General features: G+C 39.4%; 1 protein-coding gene across 12 annotated transcripts in view; it reads right to left on the bottom strand.

Annotated features, from left to right (window-relative positions):
• Positions 1-300: 300 nt before the first annotated feature.
• The window catches only part of ATP8B4 (ATPase phospholipid transporting 8B4 (putative)), a 216,324-nt gene continuing 200,532 nt past the window's right edge, over positions 301-16,092 (bottom strand). For 11 of the 12 annotated variants that reach the window (XM_070580607.1, XM_008534847.2, XM_008534846.2 and 8 more), the window contains 4 exons: positions 14,178-14,423; positions 7,185-7,323; positions 4,155-4,285; positions 301-2,498 (listed from right to left, as the gene is read on the bottom strand). In XM_070580607.1, coding sequence (XP_070436708.1) covers positions 2,217-2,498; positions 4,155-4,285; positions 7,185-7,323; positions 14,178-14,423 — 798 coding nt within the window. In that variant the 3' untranslated portion in view covers positions 301-2,216. The remainder of the gene's footprint in view (positions 2,499-4,154; positions 4,286-7,184; positions 7,324-14,177; positions 14,424-16,092) is intronic. The other variant, XR_011528524.1, reaches the window with a different exon arrangement.

The raw sequence follows: 16,092 nt of genomic DNA, 5'->3' as shown, positions 1-16,092 counted from the left end.
TGCAATGGGTGTGTGAGCTTGTTTGAATCTCCTGGGGCCAAAGTAAACTGATAATGTGTTTCTCTCACAATCATCTACTTTGTTTATAAACAGCCTTATTTAATTTAAACTAAACTTGCAAACTTGGACGTTCCTTATCTTTCCTATCCCTTACATATAGGCCCAATTGGTTCATTTTATTCTTGACTCTGATCCTAAGACTGATGTACATTTTCCCCAGACATGTAGAGGAGGAGAAAAAAAATCGGTTGACCAACTCTCCCCAGTGAGTTCCCGATGAAGAAGAGACACAACATCAAATGCCAGTAGTGCCAAAACATTTACTGAAACTTTTCAAATCTTTCAAAAACGTTACAAAAAGCCAGCAAACTCAGTGAAACTAATGACAAATTTAGACATTGAAAACTAACATCTGGGTAAGTCTATGCAGGCATGTAAGGGAAAAGGGAACATGTATGAGCATTTATTATGACTAAAGCACTGTAGGAGGCTCTTTCACACATAGCTCATTTGATCCCATTTAGGAAAAATTATCCCAGACTTGGAAATTAAGACCAAAAAGAAAGCATTATGTGATCAATTAATATCACCCTAGCCCATTATCCATCAAACCCATCCAAGGGCCATCTGACTCCTGGGAAATATAACTTTGACTACTAATTCAATAGGGACGAAATTAAGGCTCCTGAAGAATTGGAGGTTGACTTGTAGAAATTGATAAGGCATGGATGATGATTGGTTTTTGCTTCTGAAATTTACCTCCAAGGTTATCGTTTTATTTCCCTGTAGGACACTAACCGGTTTTATAGCTTACTTTGCAATCTCATTTCATCAAGGCCTTTCCCACTGACTACTTCAATTCCAGTTCTTCACATTCTCTTCAAACTGCTCTGTTATTCTGACTATGAGTTAAATGGAACTTAACTCATCATCTATTCATATGAGAATTATGTTTTTAATGATTCGAAAGTTTGTGCTTTGATAATCCTCAAACAACCACATGAGGTAGGTAGTATATCCTCATTTTACAGAGGAAGAAACAAAATCTCAGAGGAGGCACATTACCTGCCCAAAGTGAGAGAGGTAAGACGCGATAGAGCTGGAGTTCGGACACAAATCTCACAGGAATTACAGTGGGAATTCACATGTGGACTGAAAATTTGCACCGAACCATCTCCAAAAAATCAACCTCAACTACATGTTTCCATGTTTGAATTATAAACAAGACAGCTGATGATCAAAAGCAACTAACTCTGAATGATCTAAGCCTGAGCATTTAAATAGTAATTGAAGAGATTGTTTATTAATCTGTTTGGTTTCAAATCTGAACTTTTTAAAATTGGAAACTTGGAAGGTATTTGCCCATATACTATATGAAAAACAATCATTAAAGGGTGAAATTCCAGTGCTTTGCTGGTTCTATTAATGATTTTGGATGACTCGGGGCAAACTATCATTGAGGCTGTTATAAAAGTCATTAAAAAGTACTTAGACTACCTACTAGAGAGCCTCTGACATTTCATGAACATGTGCCCCAGAGCTTTTTGAATAAATTTGACCACATTACCAGCCCATCCCACTGTAAAGATGCTCACTCTACTTCATCTCTAAACTAGTAGAAAAATGAGGAACACCAACACATTCCTCTACTCTTCAGGCCGGAAGGGGATGTGTTGTCTCAGTTGAACACACAGGTAGATATCAAGACTGGAAAGTGACAAGCTGCTCTTAGTCTGAAAGCACCTTAGGACGCATTTTAAATCTTAAAAGCATATCCTGGGAAAGGCTGAGCTTACCTATACGTGTTTATCTGTCAACAAGCACACTCTTCAGCTGGGATATTTTGATTACCTTTTGATTGCACCGTTTTATCCATCTGAAGATTCATTCAATGTATATGCAGACTTACAAGTTTTTCTCCATAAATAAGATTCTGAAGTTCAGGTCCATTGGTATCTAGGTTGTTAAAAACCTGTGCTTGTCTTGTGAGAGGTCTGTCTGTCCACCAAATCACGAATTCGACAGTGACCATCTGGCCTGGTTTCCCCATAGAGCACAGCGCCATTTGATGGGCACTGGCAGCTGTCTGCCACAGATTTAAATCAAGTAAGGCAGTCTGCCCCACCCCAAACCCCCGATCCCAGACTCTGGAGCCAGCTGAATTTCAGCTCCAGCTGAAGTGAAAAGATAACTATGCGGTTCAAATTCATCTTGCCTCACAGTTTCACTGTTTTATCCTGGCTGAAGCTGCTCACTGTGTCTGTGGTTTTTTTACATAAATTTTCAATCCAACTAGTGCTATTATACAGTGTCTTTTCCAACCCTGATGTTGGGGGTAGATTTTTAGCTCGCATATTTTTTCCAGATGTGATAAGCTCTCCATAGCCCTCTTGGTGAGCAAAAGCATATCCAGATCTTCTTGAGCTTGATCTGCGAGTCTGAGGCCTTCGGCTATGTAGGGGCCTTGCCTTCTTTTGAGCCTTCTGCCGCTGACGGAGCTGAAGAGGAAGAAGACCCAGAGTGAGAGGATGCATCCAAATCATAGACTCCAGGCAGTGGGCCACCCTGTGAAGCGAAGGCCTTCCTGGTATACACAACAACAGCAACAAAATACTCACCTTCATTGCAAAAGGAAATGTTTCACCTGAAAACTGAGAAATTTTCCACCAAAAGATTATACTCGATGCTGGTCAATCTTTATTGCTACTAAGTGACTATTAAGTAAGCTAACAGTAAGACAAATTTCATTTTTGTCTCCATCTTATACATCCATCTTAAATGAATAGGAACATACTTTTGTACAGAAAAATTTTCTAACATGCACCACCCAAACACAGTCAGCATGACAATTTATAGTCCCATTCTCCCCAAACAGCCCTCTTCGCTTTCTTTTAGAGATTCTCAAGAGCCAATAGTCATTAGTAACTGAACTAGGAGAAAATTTAGAAATGGACAGTCAGAAATTTCCAACTCTGGTATGAGTAGGTCAACAGACCATGAGATTTTCAAGGTTTTCATTTCTTTGGGATTTTTTTGTGGCCTTTAGAAGAGCTCAACATCATTTGGGTGGGTTTCCAACACTTCATTCGTTTCCTTGTAAAGCTGAGGAGAAAAAGATCCAAAGTTTTGTGCAAGCCACATTGTTCTCTGATTCAGCTGATCTCCTGGAGTCTGGCTTTCATGTCAGGAGAAAGCCGTTAAAAGCAGAAAATCATGATCTGACTTAATGCCGGAAGAAATGAGCATTGTCTTTCTTCCTTCAGCTCATCCATCATTTTCTCAGTTTACATCAGAATGGGCTCACAGAGCCAAAGAGAAAGGACAGACATAACAGGGGAATCCGTGAGTCATTTCAGAAGGAATCTTGTCATACTTTGGCCCCAGAATGTGAGGGACAGTGTGATAAGGGAAGTTCTACCCGAGTCCCTCTCACATCATTGGCCTGGTCACTCACCCCATCAACATTTCCCCTTCTCATGACACGGCTATGAATGTATGTCTCCCCTTTCTTTCTCCTTTTCTCTTTTTATCTGGGTCCTGACCTAACTTGACATCGTCTTGTTTATACCATTCTGCCCCTGAAATACTGAAATATGTTCTGTTAATGCCTTGGCTTAGGTATTCCTATAATCCGTTCTTTCTATTTTCCTTCTAACTTTATTTTTACAATCCAGCCATACTGTTGCTATTCCCTTTCTTAATCTGCTCAGGATATAACATCTCCCCCATGTTTTTGGATCTGCTTACACATTTCCACAAATATTTAGAGTCCCTCCACCTCATACCTATCTCCCTGTATTGCCCCTCCTTTCCCCCAGGTCAATAACTTTCCCTCTAGCTTGCCTTTGCCTTAGAACAATTGTCCAAAATGCTCTCAGTAAGCTTCTTTTTTAAACGTCAACTTTTAAAAATACCCAATTTAACTTGTAATCTGTGACTCCCCACCCACATTTAGTCTAGTCCTTTATCTTCTTCGGCACTCACAAGGCTACTACATTCAGATGTGGGCCATTCCATCTACTGTGATGTGATGCTGTGTACCTGCAAGTGTTTCCAATGACACATTCATTCACCCTTCCCTGGGCTTCCAAGAAGGACATGATTCCAAGAGCCAACAACCAGCCATTCAAGTACTCTTCAGTACTCCAACATACCTGATCACTTAGGGTCGGGAACAAATCCACCTTCAAAAATCTGAATGCCACCACAGGCATAACTGAAGCAACTGTGGTTAAGAGAATAACAAGCCAAATGCACTTCTGGGTCAAGGAATGTCGTGCATTTCCTATTATTAAAGAAAAATATACATTGTGGTTATGAATAGGACTGAATTATTGAATTAATAGGCTCTTTGACTGTTACCATTAGGTCTTTTTTGAAATGGTGAGGTTGGCACTACCTAGGAGAACCCCTAGGTGTCTTCCCCAGTGTAAAGCATGTGCAACGGTGATGAGGAGAAGGCAAGAGTGATCAGATCACCACCCTTGGAAACTGCTTCATGGCCTGATCATTTGGAGACTGCCAGCCAGAGCCAGGCATCTCTGATCTAGGCTCAGCCCAGTTTCACTCAGGACACAGAATTCTCCCATCCAGCCTCAAGATCCCTTGACTACAAAGCAGCCATTATTTTTAAAAGGCAGATTTACCCTTATGGACTCGAATAAAACTATCATATCATAAGTACACAATATATGTCCTGGATACAGGTACAATCTCAAATAATGGTCTTGGTGGCTAGTTATGTCATAAAAGGTGAGCTTTATTGACTACAGGGCCAGCCTTTTAAATTCAAGCAACAGCCCCAAAAAACCTGCCTCAAAGGGACTTGCTGATTTCTCTGACGATCACTTGAATATGAAGTACTCAAGGTTCCCAGGAGATCAGGGATCCTCCTGGGTTTGTGAAAAGACCACTCCCCTTACTGAGAGCCTGCTGATGCAGCCATCCAACATGCTAATGCAATAGAGTAGTGAAACTCATTTCTAAGCCTGAAGCCAGTTTCCTTGTCTTATACTTACATCTCATATACTGGAATGTTTGTTTAAACAAAGCAGTAAGTGTCAGTAAGGCAGACAGACAAATTCTACGGGAAGATGTCAACCCTATTTATATCACCAAAATAAACTTTTGTCCTGGTTGGTTTTCTAGGGATTTACCATGATACCTCTAATTATCCAGGTTCCCTCTCCTAATGCTAAAGTATTAACACCATTCGAATGGACTTTGGGTATGAGGGCCTGGCTACTGATTGGTATGTCTACATTTTCTGGATTTGAAGGACAGAATCTGCCTACTAAAGAGCAGTTGATTCCAGTCTCCTGGGCAGAAACAAACTTGGCTCAATAAATTAAATGTCTCTTTGAGCTCCTTGAAGCTCAGTCCCCCCAGGCATGGCTGGAAAAACAAGCTTCACTTTAAAACCACACTCCTGCTTGCTGCTGGCTACTAAGGAAAAAAAAATTTTTCTTAAACCCCAATGTTGATCTAACTTTTGAAAAGTCTCATTGGAGCTCAGTAATTAATTCCTGGAATGGCATGTGCTTAGCTAGAGAGAGTGGTCCCCCCACAAACTACTTTCTCCACTTGAGGCATTCCAGTCTCATTACGCATGCTAGAATGCTCTCTTACGACTGGAAGTCTTTTGGTCAATGCACTGAACTTTCAGATTTGGCAACCAAATAAAAAGAAAAAACTTAAAAATAGTTCTAATGTCTTTCTTTCCTAACATGCTTGTTCTTATTCATAACTATCATGTTTCTACATGGTTGGAATCTTTGGGTAAACATAGTATCAATATTATGTATTAAGTAAGAGTGGTGCAATTTAAAGATTTCCATGTACATGCAGGGCAAGGCAAAGTTGAAGAACAACATTCTTAAGTGTAAGTATGAATTTTAAAGAATTATAATCTCAGGTGCCTTTGCCTCAACGGAAATGTATAATCTCACAGTTGCTCTTGTTTCGACTTCTATATGAATCAGTCTTCTAAGAACTGTTTCTCTAGACTGAGTTCCCCAACTAGTGGATGAAAATCTCAGTCTGCCCTGATTGAGCTCAAGAAGGATGTCACTGTGTGTCTCTCTTTTCCACAGTTTACTGGGATGAACTCAGAAACATCACTCTTACCAACCTATCTCACACATTAGAGATTTCAAAACTTCTGAGAAAGTATATTAAGAGCCCTACTGTGTCAACGGCTGGCCCTTTGGTGGCCCTTGCTAGGAATCATTTTGAAATGTGAAGTGCAATGGTATTATACTCCACAGATAGATCAGATGTACACTCTATGTAGAATCGTAGAATCTGAGGATTTTAAGGGATTTTAGGAGGTCCTTTGCTATCTATCTCTTGATGAAATCACTCTGCAATATCCCCAACCAGTAATCAAGCCGCACTTGCTTGAATAATCATCATTATCATCATCATCATCATCACCATCATTATCACCATAATCATGGTTAACATCTATTGAAAAAGTACTATGTACCAGGCTACATGCTAAGCATTTTATATGTGTTATCTCATTTGACCCTCGCAAATTTCCTATGAATATAGGAACTGTTAATATTTCCAGTTTAGAACTGAAGATGTTAAGGCATGAAAGGGAAAAGAAACTTGCCCAGGGTCACATAGCTTGTAAGTGATAGAGGTCACACTTGGACCTTGGCTGTCTAACTACAGAGCCTACTTCTTGTGCCACTTATGAACTAATGTCCAGCAATTTTTAGAAGACTCTAAATTATACATCATTTCTTTCTTATCTAAATGCAAATAAATTCCACAGGTGAACTTTGGCAGAGATGTTGGTGATAATGTGGCAAAAAAGGGAGAGCCTAGTATTTCTCTCTCTTCCCTCTAGCATACATGAACTTTTCCCAGGTCTTCAGGTAGTCCTGATACATATGCTATGCCTCTTGTTTACGAAGCGACAGTCTATTGCATCTGGGCTGTTGGGAACCTATAAGCAGCTATCTCAATGATTCCTCTGAACCTGGTAAGGACAGAAGAAACTAATCTTTTGGAGCCTTTTTCAAGCCTGGGAGCCTTCAGATGCCTGGCTCAATTAATTCCTAGAGAAAAGACTACCAATCATCCCTAGTCCCACCCAACACAGAAAAGAAATTACAAAGACAAATAAATGACAGCACGACACTAAGCCCCAGGAGATAGTAGGACTCACTCACCAACAAATGGAAACTGGTTTGGGAAGATGGCAAAGATGCCATTACTGTGCATTGTAAATAAAATGGAGAAATAAGTGGCAATGCTGCCCCAAATGAAGACGTGATTAACGACAGTCCAGTAGCTGGTATCCAAGGCTATCTGCAAATAAAGTCAAATGCAAAGGGGAGGTCTTTGAGGATTAAAAGAACATCATTTCACTGAGTGATGTTGCCCCAGAATGCTTTGTGAAAAGATGGTCGCATCTGTCTAGCTACCAGCCAACCACAGGCACTCCCACTTTCTGCACAACATGGGAGACTGACTTGATATTTCCAGTAGACAACTGACATTAGAACTTATATCTGCAAGCCATTACATCTGCCAAGGTTGAGTCAGAATCAGGAGATAAAATGTTAAACTTCTTTTAAGTGAGAAATAAGAAAGCAGAATGGTTTCTAATTTCAAAGTTACTTTCCAAATTGCTCTTAAAACTTTTCTATTGGAAAAAAAATTTTTCTGTAGTGAGCAAGTGCAGCATTTTATAATCTGTACATAAATTTTCACATGACCATTTTTACACTGGCATAATCATTTACCATCACTGTTCTAACTCATTTTAATGATCCTTCCCTTTAAATTATTCAAAGAATAACAAATAAAAATCCTTAATCCTCTTTTGGCGTAAAATTCAGAAGCTGGGATACATGGGGGCTTTCTCCTTTCCAATAACTTGTTGTGGCAGTGCAGCTAAAAAAGAGTGGCCTGCCACTGAGGAGTCAAGGAAGCCACTGATGAATATTAACCCTTGAGTTCTCAGAGAAAGAAAAGTTGGTTCTTGCATCATTTTTGCATCTCAGAGGTCCCAAATGGCCCGAGTGCAGGTGTGCATTTCTAGCAGAGTCTAGTGCAAGACCACACATTTCTTACCTGCCCGAGGGCCCTACCTACATAGTAAATAGATCTTTCTCTGCATATGGAGACATACTTCCCCTTCCCACTTGAAGTTTACTGTCCTTTAAAATGTTGTCCTATTAAAAGGATGCTGGCAGCCTTGATGTAAACTACAGAGATGATAAACGGACAATCTTTTCTTTCCACAAGAGGCCTGAGAACAGGGATCCCTGCCATCCAAGCCTCGGCAAAGAGATGGTTTTCCAGTTCATTTGGCTGCCAAAACATTAGACCAATATCTCCAACTTTACCTTCCACCACTTGTAAGTTCATCACCATTCAAGAGATACCAATAGCCTGACCCGTGTGGGTATGAGTACGCAAAGAAACATCACAACCAACTTAAGAGGGCTCAACCAGAAAAACAAGAACAGGTGGCTCCTATTGAGGCAGAACTAATGGAAAAGACAGACAAGCACTATGACCCAAAAAAAAGTAATGGGGACTCTTAAGGGGATGCAATTAGATCACAGAAAAATATTCTGGAAGAAAAATCATTATTTCTGATTTTAAAAATTCAATAGAGAAACCAAATAAGACTAGACTGATGAGAATTGAATTAATATTCTGGAAAAAACAAATGGAAATAATATCTCACAACAGAGAGCAAAAACTTGAAGAAATGGAAACCTTGTGCAAAAACATATGAGACGTGGATGGCAAATCCATAGATGTCAGATTCATGGGCCCAATATACAAATAACGGCATTTTAGAAAGAGAAAAAGAAACAAATAGAGAAGTAACAATCAAAGAAATGACAGAAGAAAACCACACTGTGATAACAAACAGGAAAGATTTTCAGATTGGGAGGGCACTCTAAAACGTAGGCAAATTAATTAAAGAAGATACATTCTGGTGACAGATGTGAAGTCCAAGGATAAAGAACATAAGTTTCTAGATAGAGAAGATCTTACAAAGGAAAGTGAATCAACCTAATATCAAACTACTATACTGAAACTAGGATAAAGTGGAATAACATTTACAAAGTTCCTAAAGAAAAAGGCTTTGATTCAAGAATCTTATGCTTATCCAATATATCATTTAAATGTAAAGACAAGGAAAGAAAGCTTTGAACTCAAAAGTATACACCCATGTACCTTTTTTGAACGAATTACTCAAGGAAATTTCTATAACCAACTAAAAATTAAATCAGAAGAAAGACCTCAAAATAGCAAAAGACAAAGAGCATAAAAATGGTGGTAAGCAATGATTCTTATAAATTTATAGTTGGCTCTAAATGAGTAATAATTTGCACATGAGCTGCAGTATTAATTTAGAAAGAACTTTTGCAGCAATCAAAACATATGTTAAGGAGCATTTAATAACATCCTGGAACTAAAATTCTAAATTATTAACATGCAAGAGTTGGAGAAGAGAGTAGGGGCAGGAAGGGAGAAGTAAAGCAAAAAAATTTCCAAAGGAATACTACTCAGCCATAAAAAGAGGAAGTCGTGCCATTTGCAACAAGGATGGATCTTGAGGGTATTATGCTAAGTGAATTAAGTCAGCCAGAGAAAGACAACTACCGTATGATTTCACTCATATGTGGAAGATAAACAAACAAATAGATATGAAAAACAGATTGGTGGTTACCAGAGGGGAAGGGAGTGGGAGGAGGGCAAAAGGAGTAAAGGGGCACATATGTATGGTGATGGATGGAAACTAAAGTTTGGATGGTGAACATGATGTGGTCTATACAGAAGATGAAATATAACGATGTACACCTCAAATTTACATAATGTTATAAACCAGTGTGACCTCAATAAAATAATTTTTTTAAAAAATTTCCAAAACTGTTTGATTTGGAGGTAGATGAGGGAAGGTGTGGAACAGGATAGTGAAACATTTGGTGGAGAAACTAATTGTTTAATTTTGGTATACCAGTACGGAAATAGAGATTTAAATGACTATGAAAATAGGGAGAAATCACTAGGAAAATGGGAATACAATAGTAAACTGTAAATTATTCACAATAAATAGGATATTTAAAAAATCACAATGCACCTAAGTACACAAAGGAAAAAGTGAAAATAAAAATGTAGAATTAAAAGTACTCATAAAACAACATGAAAGAAGCAAGATAAAATACATAAGTTATTACACAAAAACGAATAACTGAACTCTCTCATCAAAGGAGAAAAATTAATAGAATGAGATAAGAAAGAAATAAAAATGAAGGGATGGGCCCAGATTATATATCAAGCAAGTGTGGACTGAAAAAAGCAAGAAAAGTAAAACTGATATAAAAAAATTGAAACCTACGTAAGGATATTTTATCATGAAAAATGATAAAAGCTACAAAGAACAAGTAACGATCAAGAACCATGATGCAGCCAATAAAATAGGCTTGAATTATATAAGATAAAATTTGGAAATACAAGGAGAACATGGTAAGATTCACAGTCTCAGTGGAAAACTATAATACACTTCTCTCAGTCTTTGACGAGCTTGGTGGTGGAGGTGATAATTCTCTGGAATTCTGTGGCTGACCCTCTGGCATCCGGTCCCCAGTGTGTTCAGAGACCAGCTGTAAGAGGTGGTCATAGCAGAGTTTTCACCAGGACAATGCAGCCACGTGGTTGGGTGTTGCTTCCAATGGTTCTGTGCCTGGTTGTGCCCTCCTTGGATCATTTGCTCTCCTGAATATTCTGGAGCTACTGAGTAGTTTTTAATAGATCTTTTTAACTTAAACAAGTGTCTGCTGTCTGTAACTACAATCTTTTTGGAAATTAATATGGTAATATTTGTGAAACTTAAAATGTATATACTCTCTGACCCAGCAATGAAAAAAGCAAAATACCATTTTTCATCTATCAGCTTGATAACAGGATTTCTGACACCAGAAATTTCATTTCTGGGAATTTATCTGACAGTACCGAAAATACATGTACTAGTGTATGCATTGCAGCTTCGCTTCAATAACAACAACAAAAAATGGAAACATCTTGAAAGTCTGTCAATAGAGAACTGATGAATAAATTATTGCATACCCATATTATGAAATCCTGTGCAGATCTTAAAAAGATTAAGATGGATCTGAATGTGCTGATTTGGAAAGCTGTCCAGAATATATGGTTAAGTGAGAAAAGCATTTTACAGAATAATATGCAAAGCTATGATCTCTTTTGTTGACTGTATGTGTGTGTGTCTCAAAGCAAAGAAAAAAATGTGGAAGGATTTAAGCTATTGGTAATCATAATGGTAGTTAACCAAGGGAGCATGGGGAAGGAAAGAAAGATAGTTCATTTTATTCTAAACACTCCTATATTGTTTGAAATGTCAAAAGGAGTATTTTATAATTCAAATTACTAAAAAAAAAAAAAACCTGATTTTTTTTAAAAAATGAGACTGCTGAAGATTGGCCTATAGCATCAGGACACGTAAATAAGATTTCTAACTGTAATTATAGATCATGGAACTTTCATGGGAGTTATTGCCACAACGACGTCAAGCATAGACAATGAGAAAAGGATATGAATGCCCCTGTCAAAGTGAGCTGATTCACAAAATTCCTGAAACTTATTCTATGTATTAAGGACAGCAGTTTCTGATTGAAGCCAACATCGCTGAGCCTTCATGGTTAAAAGCATTTGCACACTCAAGTCTGAGAATTCTATGGTAAAGCAAATATTTTCAGGGCTTCCTAGAAATAAAAATAAGTGTTAGACTAAATTGACGAGAATCTATATATTCCTCAAGTTGAAATTCTAAATCTAAAGTTAATATAAAAACACAGCACTGGCTGCTGTGATAGAATATAAGAAAATCAATTATGGACAAGCAAAGGGAAAAAGAGAAAAAGAGATATAGGAATATCAACAGGGTTTTTTTTTTTAATTAAAAAGATAAAGCTAACCAAAAATTGTAGGGTTAATTATGAAAATTAGTTTCACTAAAAACATATAATGCCTGTCACATCTACAAAGAATTTTCCAGGTAATTTTTTACCCTCACTGATATAGCAGATAATGTTAAGGACAGTTTGAAGTATATTTTCCATTTGCTTTTTCTCTCAGATATTGGCCTTTTAATTCAGTTACTACCTTTCAAATTATCTCTTGGAGCACCAAGTAACAGGCTTGATCTGGAGGTGAATAAGCTGTTACCACTAAAGCCATGTCCCTGTACATCCAACAACTGCCCTCCCCACCAGAAGGAGAATCCAGAGAACTGGAAACACGCCCTCACGACAAGGAGTAGATCACCTAATTTTCTGGGCTGGAACCATAAGAGTATACACAGACTGCACTCAGTGATCGAAAAGACAACAAAACAAAACAGAGATTGGAGTGCCCAATATCGTGGCAACAGCTATAAGAAAAGATGCATCAATAGCTTCTTGTGAGGTGACACACACCTTATCCAGGTAATAGAATCTCATGATGAATGCCTTAGCTATGTCAGAGGCTTCCAAGTCACTCCACTACGTACTTCCTCCTTTGCTACAGAACTGAATATAGGGCAACTAGGCACGGAGGGGTCACAGAGCTTCAGGAGGCTTTATTTAGTTGTGAAACAGACAAACAGAACTCCTTTTTGAGTGGAGAAATCTGGTTCTGCTTTTGGATGCTACTTGCTGATCCTGAATTTTTTTTTTTTTTTTTTGAGGAAGATTAGCCCTGAGCTAACGTCTGCTGCCAATCCTCCTCTTTTTGCTGAGGAAGACTGGCCCTGAGCTAACATCCGTGCCCGTCTTCCTCTACTTTATACGTGGGACACCTGCCACAGCATGGCTTTGCCAAGTGGTGCCGTGTCCACACCCGAGATCCAAACCAGCAAACCCCAGGCCGCCGAGAAGCGGAACATGGGAACTTAACTGCTGCGCCACTGGGCCAGCCCCCTGATCCTGAATTTTTGAACTCCCAAGATGTCACGTGTGAGATGACTTTGGTGTAAACTGAATGATACTCACTTAGATGGATGAAGGAATGGCAGAAACGTCCTTTAAAAGCAATACGCTTACATTTGACTCATTCAATCTAATAAATATTTATTGAGTCGTGAAGAGAAAGTCTGGGGTTTAATGAGATCCTCTGGTGGATATGAGCAGCTAAGGTTTATAAAAGGGATTGTTTATAGGATAGAAAAAGGACTGACCAAAGGCAATTCAAACTCTATAAAAATTAAACCCTTGAGCCAGCCGTAATGGCCTAGTGGTTAAAGTTTGGCACTCACTGCTTTGGTGGCCTGGCTTCACTTCCCACTCATGGAACCGTAACACTTGTCTGTCAGTAGCCATTCTGTGGTGGTGGGTCACATAGAAGAACTAGAATGACTTATAACTAGGATATACAACCACGTACTGGGGTTTTGGGGAAGGAAAATAAAATTAAGCCCTTAAATGATACTTGCCCTTTAAAAAACAAAACAAAACAAAACAAAACAAAAAACCGAGTTCACATTGCTTGCTGTATCCACACACAGGTACAGACTTTAAAGCATCAGAAAGCTTTTGTGAATTCTACCTCATATCTAACAACACTGTCCACCATTTACACTGAAAAGGAAATACAAACAAACTCAAGCTGTCCAATAAAGACCAATGATCATCAGAAATCTCCCCCACCAGAAGAGCTTCTCTGAATTTGAGATTCGTATATGCCACAGATGACATTGAACCTCTTGAATAATTCCACAGAAATGTATTACCCAATAAACTTTAGATCTTACTTTAAAACCTGAAAGCTATTAAGTCTTATAGAAATCACGGGAAAATTTCTCATTGTGTTATTGTTGGAAAACTTTTCTCCTTCAAATGCAAGAAGGACGTAGCATATAATCAGTTCTCTTTATATACAATGCTCAACCCCAAGAAGTGATTCCTTGTCAGGTTTCTACTAACATGAATGTTATAGACACCCAATGCTAATCCCCTACGTCTGGTAATACATATTAAGGCTTCCTGTTTTCATCTCAAAATGTGTAGTTAAAAAGAAAACCCCAGTACTCTTTTAGAATTATTATTTTTCCCCCAACAAGTAGACAAAATCAGTCAACAATAAAACGAAATTTTAAAAGTTGTAAAGCTATCAAATTAAGATATTTTTACCAGCAGGGTTACCTGTACACTGACCACAATGACCAAGGATGTGGCCATGGTAACTGCAAAAGACTGGTAGTCTGCAAGGTGCTGCCCATCTTCTCCAGCTGCGTTGTAAAAGGCCCCGTAGGGGATGAAGAAAAGGGCTAATGAGGTGTAGATTCCGTGCGCCATGCAGATTAAAAATTTACGCTTGTTAAAAAGTAGATTCTGCTGTCCAGGTTGGTAGAGCTGGGGATAGTCCATGCTGTTCTGGTCATTCACATCCTGTCAACAGAATAGTACTTCAGTGGAGGAGGCTTGAGGAGAAGTCAGAGAGAGAGAATTCCCCGTCTCTGGAAATAGCCAGTGCATGGCTAAGCATGACCTAATATGCACTACTTCTTGCCTTATTTTCATTCTCACCATAACTGAAAAGATAATAAAATGATCCCTATTTTGTAGAGGAGGAACTTGAGTCTCTGAGATTTATGAGAGGTCACACAGCAGTTCTAGCAGAACCAGAACGTGACTTGCACCCATATATTTGGCTTCAAGCTGAAGTTTCCTTCCTATACGCTCCTGCAGCTGCACTCATGCTCCCAGAGTTCTAGTACATTATATACAGCCTATGGGCCCCCAGGGGCTAATTGCCAAAGCAGTGAGTGGTAGTGATCAGGAGATGGCAACAGAGAGCTGCAGAGTTGGAATTGGCCATAGGCGTTCCCAACTTTGGGGGGTGGGAGTCGGGGAGCACTTGGGTGAGGGGAACAGGGAAAGGGGGAAATTCCATGTGGGATCCCAGGTGGGAAGGGAGCTGAGCTTGAAGAGCTGAGTGTTCTACCCAGCGAGGATTCCAACAGCAGCTTCTTCCAAGAGTTCAGGACAAAAAGTTGAAGCAGAAGGAGAAGGCATCATGTTTGGGCCCAACAGCGTCCCGGGAGAAACTAAAGCAGTGCATCTCAAACTTACTATGCACACAGATCACCTGGGGAGCAGATTATGATTCAGTAGGTCTGTGGTGGGGCCTGAGGCTCTGCGTTTCCAACCAGATCCAAAGTAATGCTGATGATGACATTGTGAGCACTGAAGCCAAATGCCAAAACCAAAAAGGATGGCAAAGACTGACCACTGGGGACATCAGAGGACCACGGGTGGAGGAGAAGCAATGGAAGAAGGAGCAACACAGGAGTGAACGCTGGGGGCAGACGAAGTTCCCCTTCCCACTTGCTGGATCTTGCCAAACAGGGTCCCATGAAGAACACTGACATATTCTCTTAGGAAGTTGTGTTTGAGGATGTTGTTGGGAGCTTCTGCTCAGTGACTGGTGGGGCTCCACACACAGGCTTGAAACCAGACAATCCTGAGTTCAAAGCCTGCTCTGCTGCTTAGCAGGTGTGTAATCCTAGACCTGTTCCTTAACCTGTCTGAGCCTCAGTTTCCTCATCTCCAGAAATGCACACAACAGCACCTCCTTCACAGGAGCACTGTCATGAGTAAATAGGTATGTATTCAGCAGAGTTCTTGCCACACTGTAGGTAATAAATAGTAGATGCTTCTATAAATAATAACAGGTAAAATAGTGATGATGGTAATAATAACAATAGGAACAGCACAGCAACCTCAGAGTTACGTGCCTGGTGCTCAGCTGACTTCTGTCACTTATTGGCCATATGGCTTCATGAACCTCTGAGCATTGGTTTCCTCCTTATAAAATGAGTGGATCCATAAATGATCACCAAGCCTTGCAGCATTGCCTTCTGTGATCCCGCGATCAGTTTAAGGGCCAAAGTTGACAAAGTGGGAAAGGAGAGGGGCAGACACTCAACTTGATGGCAATAAGGGGCCTTATTATATTTTATTTTCAAATTGCACAATAACCATCTTTTCCCAGAAACTGCTTTATTTTTATTATTTCATTCCACATTCTGGGCAGCTATAAAGCACCAAGGAAAGA

The sequence above is a fragment of the Equus przewalskii genome, chromosome 1, assembly GCF_037783145.1.
Source record: "Equus przewalskii isolate Varuska chromosome 1, EquPr2, whole genome shotgun sequence".
Taxonomy (NCBI): Eukaryota; Metazoa; Chordata; class Mammalia; order Perissodactyla; family Equidae; genus Equus; species Equus przewalskii.
The sequence above is the reverse complement of the archived record's forward strand: the minus strand, read 5'-3'. Positions and strand labels throughout refer to the sequence as shown.